Source organism: Protopterus annectens, chromosome 8.part0, assembly GCF_019279795.1.
Source record: "Protopterus annectens isolate FY-2018-M chromosome 8.part0, PAN1.0, whole genome shotgun sequence".
Classification (NCBI taxonomy): Eukaryota; Metazoa; Chordata; order Ceratodontiformes; family Protopteridae; genus Protopterus; species Protopterus annectens.
The window spans coordinates 195,092,614-195,114,385 of NC_056741.1; the positions used below are offsets into that span (position 1 = coordinate 195,092,614).

Below are 21,772 nucleotides of genomic sequence, written 5' to 3' on the forward strand. Positions count from 1 at the left end.
CAGGCAGTACAAGGCGAGATAGGTACTTTTGCCTTTTGCTGTAGCTACAGTACATACATGCGGGTACACTAGAGCCACTGATTGCTGCCTAGCCTTGCAAAATAATATTATTTATATCTTAATCCCTGGCTAATCTATCTGATTTTCTTTGGGTTGGGTGCTTTGCTTGCTTGCAATACAAGTTTGGAGAGGAAAGATTCTACAGTAGAGTGAATTGCTGAGTCTTCCTTGACAAGCACTAGCAGCCAGCAGCTACTTAAAAAAAAAAGCCTATTCGTCATGAATGACAGTTAGAAACAGACACACACAGTCTCATAGTCAATCGCTCATCATTTATTGATTTTTTGGAGGTAAGTGTGTCTGTGCTGAGATTCCATACAGCGCCAGTAAATGTAATATGACAGATGTGGTCAGGCCAAACTACTTGTAATTCTGGAAGCAAACGACCAAATCATATTTATCTTCCAGTCTCTCTAGTTTTCCTTTTCACATTCTGTGTATATATTATTTGATTATACTTGAAAATGCATTAAGAATGTTTTGCATTATAGTTTCTCATAAATGTATCAAAAATTCTTATAGTGTTATAATCATAGAAAAATAGACTTTTATCAAATCATATAAAGTCAGCAGGTCTTTAAAGACTACATTTCTATACAGAACAAAATAACAAACAAACATAAAAAACAATAAAAAACAAAATAAGAAATTATTCATAGAATCACATTTACATTTGACATGTTCACAGAAGTAAACTTTAGTGAACTTGGATGAACTTTGTGTTGCATGATTCACAAAAATAACAAGGTATAAACCATTCAAATTCACAACAGTAATACTTTTAAATGTGTGTCACTCAAGCATGTCAACCTGGAAAATTCCTTTTTAAGCAGTTCATGAACCCCATCCTTTTCTGCTGTTGAATGCATGCCATTAACATTGTAAAGCACTGAACTGAAAGTGTAACCATTTTCTTATCTTTATGACACACAGAAAAACTTCCTCTTATTTCAGAGTCAGACTCACTTGAACCTATATCCTAAAACCTGCTGCAGCATAATACAGATATGTTAAGGTTAGACTTGCTATGAAACTGTTACATGAGCTGGATCAGTGTCTTCAGTTCTGCATGCCTATTTTCAGAACATTTCTTGGTACAGTAAAGTGCATGGTAAATTTAATGAAACATAGACATTTTTCATTCTAAAGAAGTGAATATAACTGTATAACAATTAAGTATATATTTAATGGTTTGTTTCCATTATGCAGTGAAATGTTGCAGTACCCCATCATACAACTGGCTTTAAAATTTGGCTTTGAACATTATTAACAAAAATACTTTTCAATTGGTGGAATAACACAGAACCCAAAAGAGCATTGACAATGAGATGGTGGTTCCATCACACAGCTTGGGTGGTGCAGTGGTGCAGCAGTTAACATTGTTGCCTCACAGCAAGAGGTTCTTCAGTTTGCTTCTCAAATGGGATGCCTTCTGTGTGGAGTCTGCATGTCCTCTCATCTTACAAAGACATGTGTCTGGAGTGTTTCTCCCTGGGCATCTGCTGAAAACTGGCTTTTGTTCCAAGTCAGACTTTCCTGGTTAACAAATGTTAAATAACTAAAAATGACAGGCATTTAAATTTCAGACTTCATATTCTTCAGAAAGCACATGGTAACACAAAAACTTTTATTCTAGCAATGGTGAGAACTGAATTTACTGAATAAGTCTGGGGCTGTATTCCCCTATTATTGGCTTTGTTCGGGTGTTTTTTGCTAAGAGGTTGACAGCTATGGTGAGAACTGAATTCACTAAATGGTAGCCATTTAAGTTTCATTTTATTCTAGCAACTTTCCAACATTATAAAAGCAATGTTTAAAATGTGTCCCTGGTTTTTGGGCTTTTGTCCCCCCGCTCCCCCAATAAATTTTGGCTTTTTCCAGATTTCTTGTGCTGCAAAGTTCAGAGATACAGCTGACTGACAAATAGATTTTAGAAGGAGCTGAGAGCTGCAGGGGAACAAAAGTTTAGTAATGCTTATGCTGACTCTGCTTGCAATGTTAATAGCACAACTGGTAGAGAACTGGCTTTTGATGCAGAAGGCTGTGGGTTCTGCTTCCACAGTATTGTGATGCATTGCTGATACTGCACTGTGTTATAAAGGGGGTGGATGCTGCAGTCCTTTTTGGTAAAGATACCTAGTAACTATGAAACTGTTATGAGTTTGCCATCTATTCCCTGTTGCAATATTACTAGCTTATCATTTTTAATGCTACATAGGCAATTTATTCCTCAAGGGCAACAGGCACTTTATTTGTAGATGGAACAATGAAATATAAAGTTGTTTGCTAGCAGCAACCTCTTCATTAGTTACATATTTCTTTAATGTGGAATTATTTAGATGACTTTTACTACTTCAGAGATTGTGCATATTTACTGATACTGGTGGACTGTAAAAGTTTGAATAGACTTTTATGATAGAAATGTTCTGAATTGGGCAGTTTTGTCATTATTGGTGCATGCATTTTGTTTCATTGTTTACTGGAAAAATGTTAAAAACAATATAATTTAATACAGTCAGGAAGGTGTATCAAAGAGCACATGTATGTTTCGTGTGCAAGGGGCCTATGATTTGAAAACAGCCCAAAGTTAATCTTTATCTGCCACTGGCAAAATGTATTTTCTTTGAATGTGGGTTTCAATGCTGTTTCAATGAATGTAAGTTTCAAAGGCAGAGACATTTTAATGCTAAGTCTATTTTCATTGTGACCATTGCTTTGTTTAGCAGATATCTATTAGTGTTTGTGCTGTAAAATGCAAAATAAAACTTTCGAATGAAATCCAAATCATCGCAGAAGTAAAGCATTACACACATTACAATGTTTATGGTAAATGAGGTGAAATAACCAAGGAATGGGACATTGGAATGGCTGTAGGGGGAGGCTCCATTCGACCATGATTTTGTGCGGGGGGAAGGGCAGCAAACTCAAAGACAGCCCCGGCTGAACTATACCTCTCATTTGTCCAGATTTTTGCAGAATGAATAGATTTTTTTTTCTTATTTTTGGTTTGTTCCTCATAAAATTTGTGGTTTTCTGGCAAATCATTTAGTAATGACGTCACTAAATAATGACAGACGTTGAGTTTAAGACATCATAACCTTCAGAAAAATGCATGCTAAAGCAAGACCTGTTATTCTATTAACTGCCTTAAGTTTATACAAGAGCAATTTTTAGTAGTGTTTGTATGTTCCCCCAAAATATTTGGCCTTGTCCAGATTTCCTGCATTCAGAGGTTGAAAGGTATGTGCAAATAAATCGCTTTATAGAATTAGGAATATCTAAACCTCTCAACTGTCCCCAATTTTGGCTCAAAATGTTCTCCCCCTATGGCAATTTTGGAAGAAAAAGTGGAGAGTTTACAATTATAAATAACTGTAATGATTAGAGTTATAGATTATTTTTATTTCAGAAATGTATGTAGATTCTCTTATTTTGTCAGTTGCTCAAGTTAACAGTACTAATATTAAAAAGGTGTCCCTTCTTTGATAGGTTCCCAACTGTATTGTGTGGCAACTTTATATTTTTGCATCACATTTTTGGTCCATTTTTCATAAAATTGTGGTTTTCTGGCAAATTAGTGGCAAATCATTAAATATTTAAGTTAGAAAATAATGCCAGGCATTTGAGTTTCAGATTTCATACCCTTCAGAAAATTCATACTAATGCAAGACCTACTACTATTCTATTATCTTTCTAAGTTTATAAGAGCAATATTTAAAAATTGTCCTTATATTTGGGCCTGTGTCCCACTTCTATGTATAGCTTTGTCCAGATTTCTTGCTCTGAGGTTGAGAGGTATGAGTGTCAGAGCCATCACAGTCGGCCAGAGACATTTCAAATTGTGAAATACGTGTTGCACCCTACCTCCCCATGTAGTGACTCTGGATGTGTCCAAGCAAAGCAAGAAGCAGTTATGCAGTGTAAGTGTGCAGAGTATTCCCCCATCCAAAGCAGACACAAGTATGACAGTGGCTTTTTATCTGTCCTTGATTTTGCAGAATGTTCTGGTTTTCTGTCATATTTTTATACTGTTGATTTATGCTTATTATTCAGAAAATGCATGCTGTTGCAGCGCCCTGTTGCTGTGTGTTTAAGTAGCAATGCTTTAATGATTATCAGGTAAGCTTGTTGGAGATTGTAAGATGCAAGTAAGCTTTAATAAGCATACTGTTAAAGAATTACCAACATTGAAATCCTTTTTGTTGCTGCCATGCAGAGAATATTTACATAACTAGATAACGTATAAGCATTAGGCATTGAAATGCATATGACAGTATTTGTAATAAAGGACAGGATTATAGTATTTTCAGAAGCTCGTTACATTTGTTGGAGACTTGCCATCATCTTTGCAGGCTTTACCCGTAAACTAAACAATGCCAATCTATCATGTGTGGTCCATAACTTGTGCAGTAATCCTTTAAGCAATTTATCTTGAGCTTATTTCTTGTTTGCTGTTCATTTTTTACTTTGATCATGTCTTCCCCATGAAACAAGTAGATAGTTGTCAGGCAGCATGTCTTTTTTGGATAAGAAACATTTTTACAAGTGGGGGTATTGCAGAGATTGCTACTTTCAGCATGTTACTTGGTAATTTTATAAAGCTGAATATAAATTTTAACTAGAACTGCAATGCAAGGAGAAGTGGTTTGAGTTGAGTGCTGCTTGTTTTTTTTTTATACTTGATTTTGACTGGCATTCCAGTAATATATTTAAAAATTAATTTATTTTTTCATGCCTCACAGCCTTTGTGTTTCCATCTAGATATTAAGTAAGCTGTCATGTAGCCAATGCACTGACATATTTTTTCTTCTATACTTCATTTTGTCTTGATTGGACTCTTGTAATGATAGTTTGGCACCCAGGGCAGCGTATTTAGTTAAAGTTCCAGTTGTTGTGGTTTTGATCATAGCCCCACCCATTTCTGGTTGGCCACACCCCTTTCCCATTGGCCACGCCCATTCAGCTGTCACCTGCAGCCCCCCTTTAATTTGAAGTCACCAGCCACCACTGCCCTTCTGCCCAGACTATAAGGTAGTTATCACTGCCACCAGATCCACTGCCAGCTACTTTAAGGCTCTTTCAAGGGTACCCAATTAACAGTAATGTTGCCCAAATAGCAGGGCTTTCAGAAGTGGCCAAAGTTATCACCAAATATATGCAATTTTTTTTTATTTTAAAATTTGTTTACTAGGAAAGTCCGATGTTTGACTTGTAATAAGCCAATTTTCAGCAGAGGCCCAGGGAGAAACATTCTAGATGCATGCCTTTGTAACATGGGAGGAAACCAGAGCACCCAGAGGAAACCCACACGAATGCAGGGAGAACATGCAGACTCCACAGAGAAGACATTCCAGCTAATAATCATACCAGAGAACCTCTTGCTGTGAGATAACAATGCAAACTGCTGCACCAGTGAGACATTAAAATACTCTCAAAAATTTAATATTTTCAAAAAAGGATCAGCCACAATGAAAAGTTTAAATATATTTAATAATAAATAATAAAAGAACAAGAAAACAGTAAATATATATTTACAGTAAACACCATAGTTTCAGTCATGGGGAATATTAAAAGAATAAAACTGATGGAAAGTTTCAGACAGTTATAGAAAAACAGTGTTTAGGTAGTCTCAGTATCTATTCCTAATTATCTAAAATAATTACTGTTCCTAGTTACTGAAGAGAGAAAGGCAAGATGGGTGAGTGGTCTATGTTGTCAGATTCGAGACAGAATATAGAATGCTCTTGATACTTCAGTCTCTTCTAACATTAAAACATTATTTCTGTACACAATGATATCACATACATCTGGTCATCTGACTCTGTTTCTTGCACTATCCGCCACCACTAGAAGCTACTAGAGTTTAGAACCTATGTGCTACAATACATACAGATAGAGCATTGCTCATAAGTGGTGCAGCTGCTGGACGTCAAAAAAAATTTCACTCTTCCTATAGGAGCTACAACCTATTCTCTATCACAGACATTGCGTCTCTGGCTCCATTCAAAACTGTGGGATAATATCTTTATGGCTTAACCCATAAAGTAATTTAATTTCAGATATATTTTAAAGTCAGGTGGATTAACCTCTTCCCTTCCAGTATATGCTGTTACAATGTATACATTTAAATCATTTACAATAATACATGTACATTTCCTTTCTTTCTAGCAGGGCAAACTGTTAATGCATTTTAACACAGCAAACCGCACAAATACATTTTCAGCACAAGCATCTGTACAAATCAGTTTGATATACAATGACATAGAATTATTTACAAAATTCCAGCCAGCTGTGCTGGCATCTTACACATCAACTGTCCCACTTCTCCCAGCATGACTGACAGTACCTCCTGTTGACACATGGTCATTTAGCAGATGGATGCTAGATCATTCAGGTAGATGAACATGACTAGACTGTATTGGATTGACAGATGGGTGGAATACAAAACTGGTTCTACATACATTGTTTTAGACTGACAGCCTGAAGAATTCATGCTTGAAATATGATGTTTATTTCTTCATGGGATGTTTGACTTGATCCTGATCAAAACTAGCAATGTGTAGATACTCAGTTGTAAACCAGTCAACCAACAGGTAGTGGAAATGATAGTGTTGGTTTCTCGAGTGTTTTTTATTTCTTTTTAATATAAAACAGCATATTTAACGAACAATTTATAGCAGCTGCAATCACCTGAAAGAGCAATATCACTTCATCTAATGTAAAAATGGTTTTGTTCAAATCAATGAAGTGTATTGTTTTTAGATTGTGATAGAATGATAACATAGTATCGTTTTCTGCTTTTAAAGAGGGTAATAACAATATAGTCCTTTATTCAGATTTGTGCTTCAATTAATAAGAAATGCTCTTCTTATGTTATCAAATTAAATCCTCATTTTTGTGTTTCCTCAGATTTTATAATTTGGCAAAGATTGTATGATGCCTATATACATAATACATATGAAGGCAATTGCAAAACTGGGAAAAACGTGCACATTTTGGGTTGATTTGCTGCAGAAAATGAGGCCTGCTGAGTTGGTATCCATGAGTAGATGCTGAATGCTAATTTGCATTTAGTATACATATAGCTACTTTCCTTTCACTGCAGTTATAATTTTAGTTATCGGTTGTTATATATTCTGTGCTTCATATCATTAGCTGACTGGCTAAGATGGTCATACATAGTACGTGCATATACCACGCTGACTGGTTGAGATGGGCATCCATAGTACGTGCATATACCACACTGAATATATATATATATATATATATATATATACATATATATATATATATAGAGAGAGAGAGAGAGATAGATTTTATATATACATATATATATATATATATATATATATATATATATATATATATATATGGGAACACTTTATAATCTCAAAATACTGAAATGTTGGATTTCAGTATCTCGAGATTATAAAGATGAATGTTGAAAATAGCGAAAGTTCATAATCGTGAATTTGAATATCTCGAATTCACGGTTATGGACTTACGCTACGTTGTTTCTGGGGTTTTTTGTTGATGGTGCATGGTGCCATGTGTGGATCTAGGTGTTATGTCAGGTAAGTGAGTGTTTTGTTTTGGTTTTGAGTGGGAGGTAGAGTGTATGTGAGTGTGCTGATATGTTTGATGTGTGTGTGAGGGACTGGAGAATGTGCGTGTGTGAGTTTGCTTTTGTTTCTTGTATGTCAGATCTCTGAGTTAGTATATATAAGTAGGGGGGTGTGGGGGTGCAGGGGGGCTTGCCCCCCTGCTTATGTGTGTATGAGTTGTGTATGTGTGTAGTTTTGTGTTTTAAATTATGATGTGGGTGTTTTGGTGTATGTGTGGTGTGTGCGGTTTGTTTGGGTTTTTGAATTTCGCGGTTTTGGGCTCAGGGTTTTGTAGTTTCAGTGTTTTGTGGATTCAGATTCATGGTCTCAAGATACTGAAATTCGATGTTTCAGTATTTTGAGATTATGAAGTGAATCTATATATATATATATATATATATATGTGTGTGTGTGTGTGTGTGTGTGTGTGTGTGTGTAAAAATTTTAAGAGTGAATTGGATGAGAAATTGAGTGATAATGTTTAACTAGATAATGGATATGCTTAGTAGGTATTATTTTGATTAAAATTCTAAAGCTGCCGACTATATTTAACAGTATCCCAGATGGCTCTGTTTCTTGACCTTACACAAAGTTATTATAATTATCAACTGGATCTTAACTTCAATGCTTAATGTATAACTTTTTAAAAGGAATAGTTTTCCCAAATCTAGAGTTTTCTTATTCAATAGACATTTGCCAATATTATTCCAGGCTCTTTCAAGTTTTAATTCACAAAGAAAGTGAGTGCCTCCTTTTACTGAGGCTCATAAGACACTTCAAATTAAAGCCTTTTAACAGATTCTTTTTGATGCTTTATTTCAATTTTACTAAACCCCAAATCGGTCTTTAAATCTGGAATGAGTTTTTGCAACGATGGTGCATTTTGTAATGCCTGGACTCGTAATCCAGCAATGCACTTTGCAGTATGTTTGGTTACTTTAACATAAGAAATTAATAAAAGGCTGTTGCACATGGTGGCTATTGCTGGAATGCCATGTTTTGGTGACTTAAACAAAGAGGATCATTAATGACTGTTGTACCAGTTATGATGATATCTACTTAGAGTTTGTGACAGTTTTCACATGGCTAGGATTAGTAACTTGACAATTAATTTTTGATTAAGATTACTTATCTCGGCATATACTATCTTCACATAGCTGGTGGTAGTGGTGCACTTTGCAGAATATCATAGAGGATTATGACTGGATGGCAGGATTATGAGTGGATGGACAATCGTAAGCAACTTGTGTGCTCGAGACATAAATGCCAAGAAATTTACCTCAGGAGCAAAGCTCAGGAGGTGAATCTTGACATCCATGTCAAGAACACAGTGCTTATTGTGTTCTAGTTACAGTAGAAAAAAATGCTGAGTGTTTTTTTCCAGCTTATGAAACCATAAAGCACACAGCAAGTACTGCCAGAAAGGCAGTATAACACAGTCTGCATGTTTGCACTCACCTTTCATGCCACTCAAATCTCCAGATTTTCCAAGAACATCCAGGTTTTTGCGTCATATGTTTGGCATGTTCCTCATAAAAATCTGTGTTGTTTGGATAAACCACTGAGGATTGAAGTCAATAAATAAAGGACATACATTTGAGTTCATATCCTTCAAAAAACACAAGCTAGCACATATCCTGGGATCCCTATCACCTCAATCTGTTGAATCCCTATTCATCAAACTTAAACCATTGAAGATCATTTCGGCAAACACTTATATCAGCAAAAAGTTTTCCCAGGGAAGGGAGTTAGTTGGCCACTGTTACAAATTTGCCCTTTTCCCCAATGTAGTGTGATCTTGGAGTTGGTATAATATAATTGAGGGATATGGCAGGTGAAGCTTGTCTTATGATCACTCTGGTGGCCAAGTCATTTTTTTCCCTAGGAAAACTTTTCACTGATGTAAGTGTTCCCTGAAATTATGTTCGATTTTTAAGTTCGATGACTAGGGGTTTAATAGACTGAGGTTTCAACTAAGTGATATAGACCCCACATCCTTCTATTCTAGCAACTTTCTATAGAAGTCAGCACATGTTACTGGTATGAAGAGCAGGTGGAAACATATAATTTATTCTGCCATTGTCATTTGCTGATCAGTACTGGCAGAATCAACTGCTTAGAGCTAGACCCAGCCTTAACAACTTAAGCAGGGGGTGCTTAACGATTGTTAAGATTGGGTTGCTTGCCACTCTGGGACTTAAGTGATCTGCCTTTTTTTGAATATTGGAGCATACTCACTGAGCTCCATGCACTCCATGTTTTAGCCATTATGCATATTAATGACAAATTAACATATGACAGTTGATGACACAATTAAAGAACTGACATTAAAGTAGCTATTGTCCCAAGTCTTACAGATGTATGGTTTTCTTGTCATTGTTCATGGCTACCAGTAAAGGATTTTGTTGCTTTTCCTACCATCATACCTAACTGAAGCCTGGATGACTTGTATAATCGTATTAGGGTTACATTTGTTATTACCTGCTGCTCATGCCTGATGCACACCTACAAACCTTGCTTGTACTACTGTACATATTTTAGTTCTTAGTAATTGTTTCCAAGATGGTATATTTTGGTTGTTTAAACAGGCTACTTAGTTATTAGCTAGCTGCGTTATGTGGTTTTAGGATTAGGTCCTGGGAACGGAAGGTTGCCATCTGTAATCCCACACGTTCATTGCCCTATTGAAATTATTAGAAGTCTTACCCCATATGTATCTTTGGGAAAGCATAACCTAACAACTAAAGGGCAGACAGAACAGTGTCATGTTAGAATGTTAATAGTATATATGGAATTACCGAATTAACTGTTTTCTGGCATTTATTTCTCGGCATGAATACCAACGTTTGTTTTATTCAAGATTCATTTAGTAAACCCATATGTGCTCTTGCAATTCATTGCTTTCAGAAAAAAATGTGGTCTATTCATTTTTGCTTTAGATGCATCGTCTAACATCCCAGGTTGGCAAACATAATAAAAGAAGCTTTGACAGACATGATAGCTATGATATAATGGGGGTTGGTGATTGGAAATTGATTCTGAATTTACTGTTGTATAAAGTGAGGTTGCTCGTATTACATAAGTAAAATACCCAGTTACTATGATTTCTATGAATGCTTATACTTTTGCCCCATGGAGACCCTTACACCCACAGGGATGAGACAGTGCTTCCTTCTCTGTATCTCATAGATCAAGATGGAGCATAAATATTTCATTATCATTAAAATCTCTTGCACATTTAATCTGAAATATCAATCAACTCCAAGAGCCTTCTCTGTGTTCTTCAATTCATCTTAGACTATCACTGATTTATATTATAATGCCCACTTCTTTCTGAAGGTTAAATTCTCAAACTTTTAAGGAACTATTATGGTCTAGAGCATTTCTGCCCAGGCCTATACTGAAAATAGGCTCTGTCCCAACCAAACTTTCCTAGTAAACAAATGTTAAATAAACAAATACATACATACATACATACATACATACATACATACATACATACATACATACATAAACAGGACATTTCTAGCCATATAGTTTCTTGACCTCAAATACATTTTTGAGCTCACTTTGACAATCACATATCACTTGTCATCAGGTGGGCAGCATTCAAAACTGGACTAAGTGATATTCTAAGAAGTAATACAACAAACATGAAAAAATGTAAAACTAACAATTTTAACTCTTGAAAATACTTACATTGGAAGTTATGCTTCTGATAGTGAGTATATTGATCAGAACTGCATAATAGACTTCTTAGAAATCTTTATTCCAAACAAGATATCTCAAAAAGTAGCTGACATTGTAAATGAGGATATTGCATTTCAGGAAATTTTGGATGCAAATTCAATCCTCAAACCAGGTAAGGACCCTGGTTTTGAGAAATTTGATCCTATATTTTACACAAAATTCAAATACCAGTTTGCTGTAATTTAATTTGTATTAAATAAACACATTAACATACATTGCATAAATAATAAACATTTCAATCAGTTCAAGATCATTTTCATTTTCTGACCAAATTTAGATCCCTTATATATTAGGAAGTACTGTCCCATTTATTTCACAAACTTGGATAATAAAGCTTACAAATCAATATTGGCTAGGATTCTACTTGGTAGGTGATAAAGACATTTCAAAATTCCAGTTGAGCTCTATGACATCAAGACTGATACAAGATATAGAGAATTACGATTGGGTCGGTGATCATAACTGTTTTGTTAGGTGTTCACAAGACAGAGCTAAGAAATCCACCTTGAGAGCAGTCAGCTGATCTCCTCATTATTGTTTGTAGTGCATGGAGGTTTATTTTCTCCATGTACTACAAATCAATCCAAAGTAAAATTTAAAAAAAGGCAATTTGTTGCCCTGGTTTGAAAGTTGGTAAAGCAGTGGGGGTTTGGTTGATGTCCTTACATACCTTGTGTACTTCAAAAGACAGCAGGCAGAAACATGAATTAAAATGAAACCGTTTGTATGTCCTGCTGCTGTTTACTCTTCAGTGCTGTCTGCTTTTACTGCAGATTTGATGTCAACAGCACCTAATTAGTTCTTAAGTGTTGTTAAATTCAGATCTCACTCTATAGCAGTGCTGAACCAGAATACAATTTAGCCTTATTTTTAGATAAACAGGGCACTCCATGCTCTACAATAATATAATGTTCAATTTACTTCTATGTCATAATACTTCCACTTAAAAAGAGCAATCGTGTTTTGGTCTTGCTGCAAAATTTTTAAATGGGCCATTTTACCTTTTATCTTTGTTGTGCTGGAAAAATATACACTTTTCACTAATGTATTCAAGCCACTGAAATATTTTATTATTCCTCTAAAGCACAATTTATCTATCAATGTTCAGCATTCAATTGGAATTCAATAGACATAAGGCAATATTGCCCCCTGTTCCCCCTATTTATCTTTTCTTTAGAGCTATTAGTGCTAAAATGTTTGGTAAATCCAACATTGAGGGTATACACTTTGACAAATTATCTGTTATTATGGCACTCTTTGCTGATATTTTAATACACTTTCAAAATACTAATAAAGCCATCACTAGCATATTAGACAGTAAATTAATTTCATTAACATGTCTAATTATAAATTCAAACTGGAGAATCAGGGGTTCCCATCAACATCTCGAATGATGACAATATCGAATCCTATATTGTCGCCTCGAGAATGCCGAAAGTGCAGAATGTCAAATGGGTAAATGGAAATCTCTGTAAGGGGAGATTTCTGTTTACTTCAATGTAGTGCGGTCTCAGAGTTGGTATATTTAAGTAGCAGGGGCTGTGGGGGGTGCAGGGGGGGCTTGCCCCCCCTGCCTACACCCTTTAGTTTTTTGTTTTTTTTTGTATCGGCATTTGAAAATTGAATAGCTCGATCATCTCAGTTTGACATTTAGTGATTCGAACTATTCAATTTTTGAAATGCTGATATAGACCCGAGAATCAACCCTTTTTCTATTTAGCTATCCAAACATAATTGCTAACACTTCATAGACTTAAGTCTTAATCTATGTCTATAGCAACTAAAACACCTGGGTGCAAAATATAAACCAGGTACTTGTTCTGCAATCCTTACTAATATGGAGTCTGTTATGAGCAAGATCAAAGCAAACTTTAATAGCTGTTTTAAATGTAAATGAGGTTCTTGGCAAGTTCACCAATAATTAAACTGGGCATATGCTTTAGCTTTTCTTATTTTTGTTATACTTTGATTTTTTGTATACTAGTGGACTTTTCTAAGTCAGCTAATAAAGCTTTATCAATTTTGTATGGAATCATTTTAATCCTCAGGTAACTCTCAACAGCCTCTCTGACGACAGCTATAACGAAGGAGCAACGCTTCCACGTATTCTTTTTTTGCACTATTTCCAGAGTTAAAAAATAGTTTCTGATATGAAATCATTTTAAGGAAAATCAGAATTATACCCTAGTAAGGGTCTTTGCAATTAAGGTTCTTATTCATAAGGCTGGAGTATCCCATAGGTGTTTTTCCTTTCTAGATAAATCTTCAGGCTACTTCTGATGACCTTCCCCTTTTCAGCAAACATTTGATACTAAAAACACAAAACCTTGTAAAGAAGGTGGATCGGATTAAAGAGTTTATGCTACTACAACTACTTTCTGGCAAACTAAAGAGTTTGTCCACATGTATTTGTTGCCACAACCAAAACGTACTTTTCTTCTTGTGTTTTACACTGCACACATCAGTTTATAATAACTTTGCACAGCTTTGCTAACACACACACACACACACACACACACACACACACACACACACACACACACACACACACACACACACACACACACACACATATAAAATATGCCTAATAAAAAGTCTATTCCTGCTCTATATCATTTTGTCACATATTCCCTACTACAGTATGTGTATAGCAATTTTACAAAGCACTCAACATTAAAAGTTTTCCTAATGTTTTCAGCAGAATTTCTTAATTTTTCCACTCCTTAAATACATATATTGTAGGTTTTTCTACTATGCATCTATATTAATCACATACCCTGAGATTCAGAAAGGCTTTACAAAGTCTACAAGCTTTTATACAGCAGGTTTTTAGCCCATTTAGTGGGAGCATTTCAGAGACTGCATTACTGCTATAACCATACACAGGCACTGACTGAAGCATGGACAGAGATTTCACTGGCAAAGTGACATGCAAACATGGCAGACTCAGGGCACAGATAATGTAGGTTGGATGATGTGGGAATAGTGAATCAGGAAGTACAACAGATTAGCAAGGAGGAAGGAAGGACAGCTAAGAAGAGGAAGAAGAATGGAAAGGCCGTTGGTCCAGATGATATACACATGGAAGCATGGAGGTGGCAGTGGAGTTTTTAACCGGAATGTTTAAGAAAATCTTGGAAAGTGAGATGATGCCTGAGGAGTGGAGAAGAAGTGTATTGGTGCCATTTTTTAAGAATAAGGATGATGTGCAGAGCTGTAGCAACTAAAGAGAGAGAAAATTGATCAGACACGACATGAAGTTATGGTAAAGAGTAGTGGAAGCTAGGTTAAGAAGGGAGCTGATGATTAGTGAGCGGCAGTAGAGTTTAATTTCTGGAAAGAGCAGTACAGCTGCAGTGTTTGCTCTGAGGGTGTTGATGAAGAGTATAGAGAAGGGCAGAAGGAGTTTTGTGGACTTAAAATAAACATATGACACGGTGCCTAGAGAGGAGTTGTGGTATGGTATGAGGAAGATGGGAGTGACAGAGAAGTATGTACAAGTGGTACAGGATATGTACAAGGGCAGTGTGACACTGGTGAGGTCTGTGGTAGGAGTGATGGATGCATTCAAAGGGGAGGTGGGATTACTTCAAGGATCAGCTCTGAGCCCTTTCTTGTTTGCAGTGTTGATGGACAGGTTGACAGATGAGATCAGACAGGAGTCCCTGTGGACTATGATTTTTGCGGATGACATTGTGATTTGTAGTGAGAGTAGGGACCAGGTTGAGGAGACCCTGGAGAGGTGGAGATATGCTCTAGAGAGGAGAGGAATGAAGGTCAGCAGGACTAATGCAGAATATATGTGTGTGAATGAGATGGAGGACAGAGGAATGGTAAGGATGAAGGGAGTAGAGTTGGTGAAAGTGAATGAGTTTAAATACTTGGTATCAACAGTTCAGAGTAGAATGGAAGTCTGCTTAAGGAGGTCAAAGCTAGAATCAGATGTGCTGCAGCCAGGTATAACACAGTGTCAAGGATAGTGTGCAGAGAGAAAATGACAGATAAGTAACTCTGTGTGGTATAGAAATATGGGTAATGAAGGCAGAGCAGTTGAGGAAGTGTAAGGTAATGGAGCTGAAGTGACTGAGGTGGTTGGTACGATGATCGTTGTGGACAAATAAAGAAAGGAGTACCTCTGAGCAGAAGCTGAAGTAGCTATAGTTGCAGAAATTATCAAGAAGAACAGATTATGGTGATTCAGTCACTTGTGCAGGAAAGCAGAAAACAATTTGGTTAAGAAGATTTAGGGGAGATGGGACGAAGGAAAGCTGAAATGAGGATGCCAGCTAAGAGACAGAAGGATTGCATGAAAAAGAAGGTGGGAGAGTGGCAGTAAATCCAGAGAATTAGTGACAGTTTATGTTACACCCTGACCCCATGTAAACACATGGGAAAATAAGTCTTGATGATGGTGATAATTTCCCTTTATTAGCATGAATGTGAGCTTATACTTTATCTTTTCCACATACATTGTCATAATGTCTGTCATAATGTTGTAACTATTGAAACAGACATGTTGCAATTGAGATAACTATTATTTTCTGATAGATATCTGTTCCATACATTTTTGGATGATTCATATCATATTTTAAAAAGTGGAAACAAATGTGTTTAATGAATCAGTTGGTCATTACTCTTGTAATGCAGTATCATAGTTATCTTAACTTTAAATACAGTTTTAAGATATTATCATAGCAATTGTGATTATCTCTCTAAGAAATCCATTTATCAAATCTAAGCAAAATTGTTAAAAGGTCAATCAACAACAATGGTGGAAAGTCATTTAATAGCAGCATTGCCTTTACTTTACTAGATAGCATCACTTGTTGATAAGCTCTTTGATACATTAAGATGAAATCCATCAGTACTTTAATGATGAGTCTGCAAAAATCAAAAAGTTAAATATAAATCTGTATATTTATTACCCTTATATCTAATGCATTTATTATGCAGGAAAAGTTAATTTCTAAAATATACTCATTACTTTTCTCACATAAATTAAGTATTTCATTGGTTGGAAACTGTCTTTCTATTAAAATATGAGAAATATCAATAAAAACTTATAAATAAAAATTCATATCAGTAGGAATAACTTACACTGGATTTCCACTTGAAGAATTACAAGGAGTTCCATCTACCCATCTCCATGTCCCTTCTGTTTCATTGTCTGTCATTCCAATCCAATAAATGCCACCATGGATTGTTTGCTCAAGTTTTATAAATTCCTGGAGTGATGCCAATGAGATGTAAAAGTTATTCCATGCTCATGCACATGAATTTAAGTAATTTACATGCACAGTATTTATAATTATCTCTGTCTTTAATGTATGATTTATTTACTTTTTTATTTTATTTTATTCTACATAGATATAGTTGACATACCCAGTGGTCTGTTCAGATAAAGCCATGGTTTTCTCACCACTATCTCATTACAATCCTTAGTTTTCAGTTTTATGAATTTTTAGTGTTATGAGTTTTAAGTTAAATGGTTTTGACCATATGAATTTCAGTGTTATTAGATTTCAGTGTTATGATAGGGACCCATTTTTATACATATAAATGGGACTGCATGTGTGTGTGTGTGTGTGTGTGTGTGTGTGTGTGTGTGTGTGTGTGTGTGTGTGTGTGCATGTTTGTGTGTCTGTGTGTGTGTGTGTGTGTGTGTGTGTGTGTGTGTGTGTGTGTGTGTGTGTGTGTGTGTGTGTGTGTGTGTGTGTGTGTGTGTGTGTGTGTATACAGACATTACTAAATACATGCATAACTTATATTCTGGATGTAAAATACTTCCTCCAACAATAATTGCATATCCTCCAGAAACTTCACAAGATTAAGCAGGGGAACTCTTTCATATCAAAAATATTTTAAAAAGATGCATATAAAAATAATTAATCAAATAAAAAATTAACTTAGCCCATTTTCTGAGCATAATAATGTCTGAAAGAGTGGGTATTACAAGGAAATAATGGACCAGGGGTGGTAGGCCCTTTGCCCTTGTCTTTGGGCCTCACAATACTCCTCGTCAGTCTTTTATTTCTGTGCAATGCTCATTCTTTTGAGTATTGCTGCTTACCTATTCTATCTGTGCTCAGTATGGGATGATAATTTTATCATTTTCAGTACATACATCCACTTGTGATGAAGTCATCCTGCTGCTTTGAATACAAGTCTTAGATCTAGTATCATTTAAATGTACAAAAATACAATATTCTCTTTGCATAAGTCTAGAAATGCAGCCATATTAAAGGAGTCCTCACAGTCAGTTTCAGTGAATAAATACCCATCAGTCAAGAATACTGATAAGAGCAGAATGTGCTGCACATTTGAGTACAAACACATTTTGTTTGGATAGTACAAAGCTTGCAAACCAAGGCTAAGAAGGTGTGCAGAGATTTGCAGAGTTTTGGCATTATTTGGAAATGCTTCAGACACATTTAGCTAAGTTAGTTCATTTGGACTGATATGCAGAAAGTCACAACAGTTCAGTCTTCAGAATGCAGTAGAGACACTCAGCTATGAGTGCAGAAGTCAGGACAAATATCCAGTATTTCAGAATATTAATTATATTATTCAAGAGGAAAAATATGATTGCAGAGGACTATTTCAGTTTGTCAAAGAAATATGAATGCAGAGGACTGTTTATCACTGTTATTGGAAATATTATTTGAATATTGACATCTACCTTCACTATACGTAATAAAACATCCTTAACCGAACTACAGTGTGTGGGTAATTTATTCTGAAAAGTACAAGAAGATTTGGCTCATAAAGGAGACACTGGAACCTGTTCAGCACATTTCTGGGTAATTAACATATAAAGACATTCATTCCAGTCTCATTCCAGTTTCTTCCAGTTGTTTCCAGTTAATTCCAGCATTATTCATTCATATCAATTTTTTCAATGGTGAGCCACTATCAATTGGGGGGGGGGGCAATAGTTAAAGTAAGTACCAAAACCCGATAGCAACCTTGCATCAGCAGTCAGACTTCATGTATCTTACAGAGCACCAGTGTTCATTCGAAAATTTGAAACACTACTTTAGAACTTCAACAAGGCAGAAGGACTCATACACAATAAGTCTCAAAGAAGTTCAGCAGAGCAGCAGTACTTCAGAACATCTAAAAATTCATAACATTACTTCAGAGCATTACTTCAAAAAAGACTCACAAAACTTCAGACTTTCCAAGATACCAGTGTAAAAGACATTATTCAGTTAACATCATTGTATTAGATTCACCATCTACAAAGCAGATGACAGAATTTCAAGTTTTCAGTGTGACATCACACAGCCAAGAGACAAGAGAACGTTTAAAAAGCTGCATGATACCAGAACAAATTCTTCAAGCAACTTCAAATCATAAAGTTATGTGAGGATTCTTTTTTTATGCATTTTCTAGCTAAGTAAGATGGTAAATCTCAGAAAAAGTTTAAATGCATCAGTAAAGGTAAATTCTATAAATATATCAAACAATACTTCTACTATAAAAACACTAGTAAATGTGTGGTTTCAAGTTAAAAATTGGATAAAATTGCCTAAAAAACTGTGTTCCAGAAATGTTTATTTAAATTTCAAGATTAATAGTTCAGCAGTGTTAAATCTATATAGACACCAAAGTTTTAAATCACAGAAGCACACTGCATCAAATACACTGTCTCATGATTCAGATAATGAGTCAACTTCTGTTAGTATGGTTTCAGACTTGAATAACACAAATTCTTGTTTACAGTATTAAGAAATCAATGTAAATAATACAGCAAATTTTATTCAATATACAGAGTTAAGTTGCAGTATCGCAGACACAGACATCAACACAGTGTACTTAACATGCAGATTTCCCAACCAAAAAAAGATCAAACATTGCAAGGTCTTAAGTTCACATTATTTCAAATACAAGTGCTCAGAATGTAATAAATTCTAATTAACATGTAATTCAAGATACAGAGTTAAGTTGCAGTATTGCAGCTACAAACGTAAACACACAGTCAGTGTGCGTAACATATAAATTTCCGGACAAGACATTATTTCAAATACAGATGCTCAGAATGTAATAAATTCTAGTTTATTGTTTTCAAAAGCCAGTGCAAATATTGCACTGAGGGGGGATAAGAAGGACCAGAGTGCAGATTTTGATCAGTTTGATAAAGTAAACATCAGCATAAATGATATACAGACTTAAGGGCAAAGTAAAGAAGAAATGTATACCTTAGCTCAAGTCTATGTTATTACTAGTGAATCAGGGAAAAATAAAGAAGAAAAGTATACCATATCTCAAGTCAATGTTGTTGCTAGTTCTATAAAAAAGGATTTTTAGTGTATCTATAAAGGATATGGCAGTCCAGCAACAAACCAGATCATTTATCTGTCATTATTTAAGGTTAAAAGAAATTACAATATTTCATTGTTTGCAGAAAATAAATGATGGAATAATGAACTGATTAATAGAGACACATCAATTTCAGTTACAAATAGACCTCTACTAGAACACGATTGCCATTTTGTCAGGATTTAAAGGGTCAAAGATTACAGAAGTTAAAAGTTCTAAGTATAACAGCTCCATAGTAGGTATGGACATGCCATCAGAGTTATATGTTGTTTTAGACTACAATTAGCAGGATTTTATGGAAAAATAAAAATGCTACAGAATGTACAGCAGTGCACACAGATGGCACTTGTAAGAATTTTTATGCAATAGAATATGCAAATGTACAGAATTTAAATTATTTGTTACAACAGTAACATGCAGATTTATGGTTTGAAGATAAAATACCACATTTTCAGACACATATGGGGAGTTCTATAAAGCCTACATGGATTAATTTTCATGTAGGCATAGTGGCATGGAGCTTACATGGAAGTAAGCAGCTGTGCAATCCAGTAAACTGAGCTGAGGGCGTGCACGAGTGTGTGCACATAGAAGTGTTTGTGGTATGCAAATAACCTGATAAGCAGGTGAAATGCATGCAAATGAGGGTGTTGAAGTGATCCAGAGAGCAGATAGGCAGTCTTGCAGACCCCGTGTTAGTATCCAAAGTGTACACAGAAAATGTCTGTGTACATGAGATAAAAAAGTGAACAGGGGCTGTAAAAGTCGAGTTAGAAGGACAGAAATAGCATAGCAGACACAGATATGTGCAAAACTATGCTCTGTGTGTCCAAAAAGTAATGGAAAATAATTTAAAATATTTTTTTTTAATACTCATGTTTGTGAGGTGTGCAGCAGTGTGGTTATGCAAAAAGAAAATATTGAAAAGTATAAAAACGAAAAAGAAAATATGTGACAATAATGCATTATAGGGCCTTGCATGGAGTATGTACAATGGTAGATTTCTGTTGTTGCTAAGGAGGCAGGGACTGGAGTAGTGTAGTTTCCTGGTTGTGTGCACAGATCTGTATGCAAATGAGCTGGGGATACTGAATAGCAAAAATGGGTATCCGTGCTCTCAGATCACATCTGTGTAGTGCCAAAACCATGTTGGTGTCCATAGAAGAGGTTGCTGAAATAAAAAGGGGGTGTGAGTCTGTATTTCTTTAAGCACATTGGAGCTCAGCGGTGCCTGTTTGCATGCCACGCCACTGAGCTGAGTGGGGAGTGTCCAGTTTCTGCTAAGCTTTGTTTAACTTTGGGGCATGTGTTTTAGATAGTTTGAGAGTATTTGCATGGCACACCACTATGCTGAATGTGCCTGTCTATGGGTTCATAGGTTCATAGGTTGGTACTAGGCTATCAGCCCTAGGGTCTATATAAGCCTAGCCATAACAATTCCCTGGCTATTTCTTCCCACAATATTTACTTCCCTTGACCCCTGTCTAGCAGGGTGACTGACATGATCCCTGGGGTGAATTTCCTTTCTCCCATCCAATCATCAATGTTCCTTTTGAAGACGGCCAAAGAGGCGCTTTGCTTGACATGTATGGGCAATCTATTCCAGAGTCTGGGGAGTCTCTGGGTCAGGAACCTATCCCTCCAGGATGTTTTGTTTATTGTGACCTGGAGCATGTGGCTCTGAGGGATTGGGATTTCTTTAAGTGTAGCATGTCCAACAGCTCTGGGTTTGACATGGCCTTGTATGTTAAGCAGAGATTGCCTCGGAGTAGACGATATGCGACAGAGCATAGCTGGAGTTTTTTAAGGCGGTCAGCATAGTGCATCTGCTTTAGGCCTGTGATTCTTTTAGTGAGGTATTTCTGCCACCTTTCCAGTTGTTGCAGATGTTTTGAGAGGTACATACCAAATGGAGCATTGTATTCTATAATGGATCTAATGAGGGATGAGTACAGTGGGACAATGACCTCCTTTGTTCTGGATGAAAAGCCCTTAGTGATGAGGTGACACATAGAAGGATTTCCTGACTGTTGTGG

At 35.9% G+C, this 21,772-nt stretch overlaps 1 protein-coding gene across 1 annotated transcript in view; it reads right to left on the reverse strand.

The window, feature by feature from the left end:
• LOC122808697 (CD209 antigen-like protein E) overlaps positions 1 to 21,772 on the reverse strand; it is a 505,103-nt gene that overhangs the window by 48,418 nt on the left and 434,913 nt on the right. Inside the window, exon 5 of the mRNA XM_044079683.1 lies at positions 16,512 to 16,639. Within this exon, the coding sequence (XP_043935618.1) occupies positions 16,512 to 16,639 (128 nt within the window). The remainder of the gene's footprint in view (positions 1 to 16,511; positions 16,640 to 21,772) is intronic.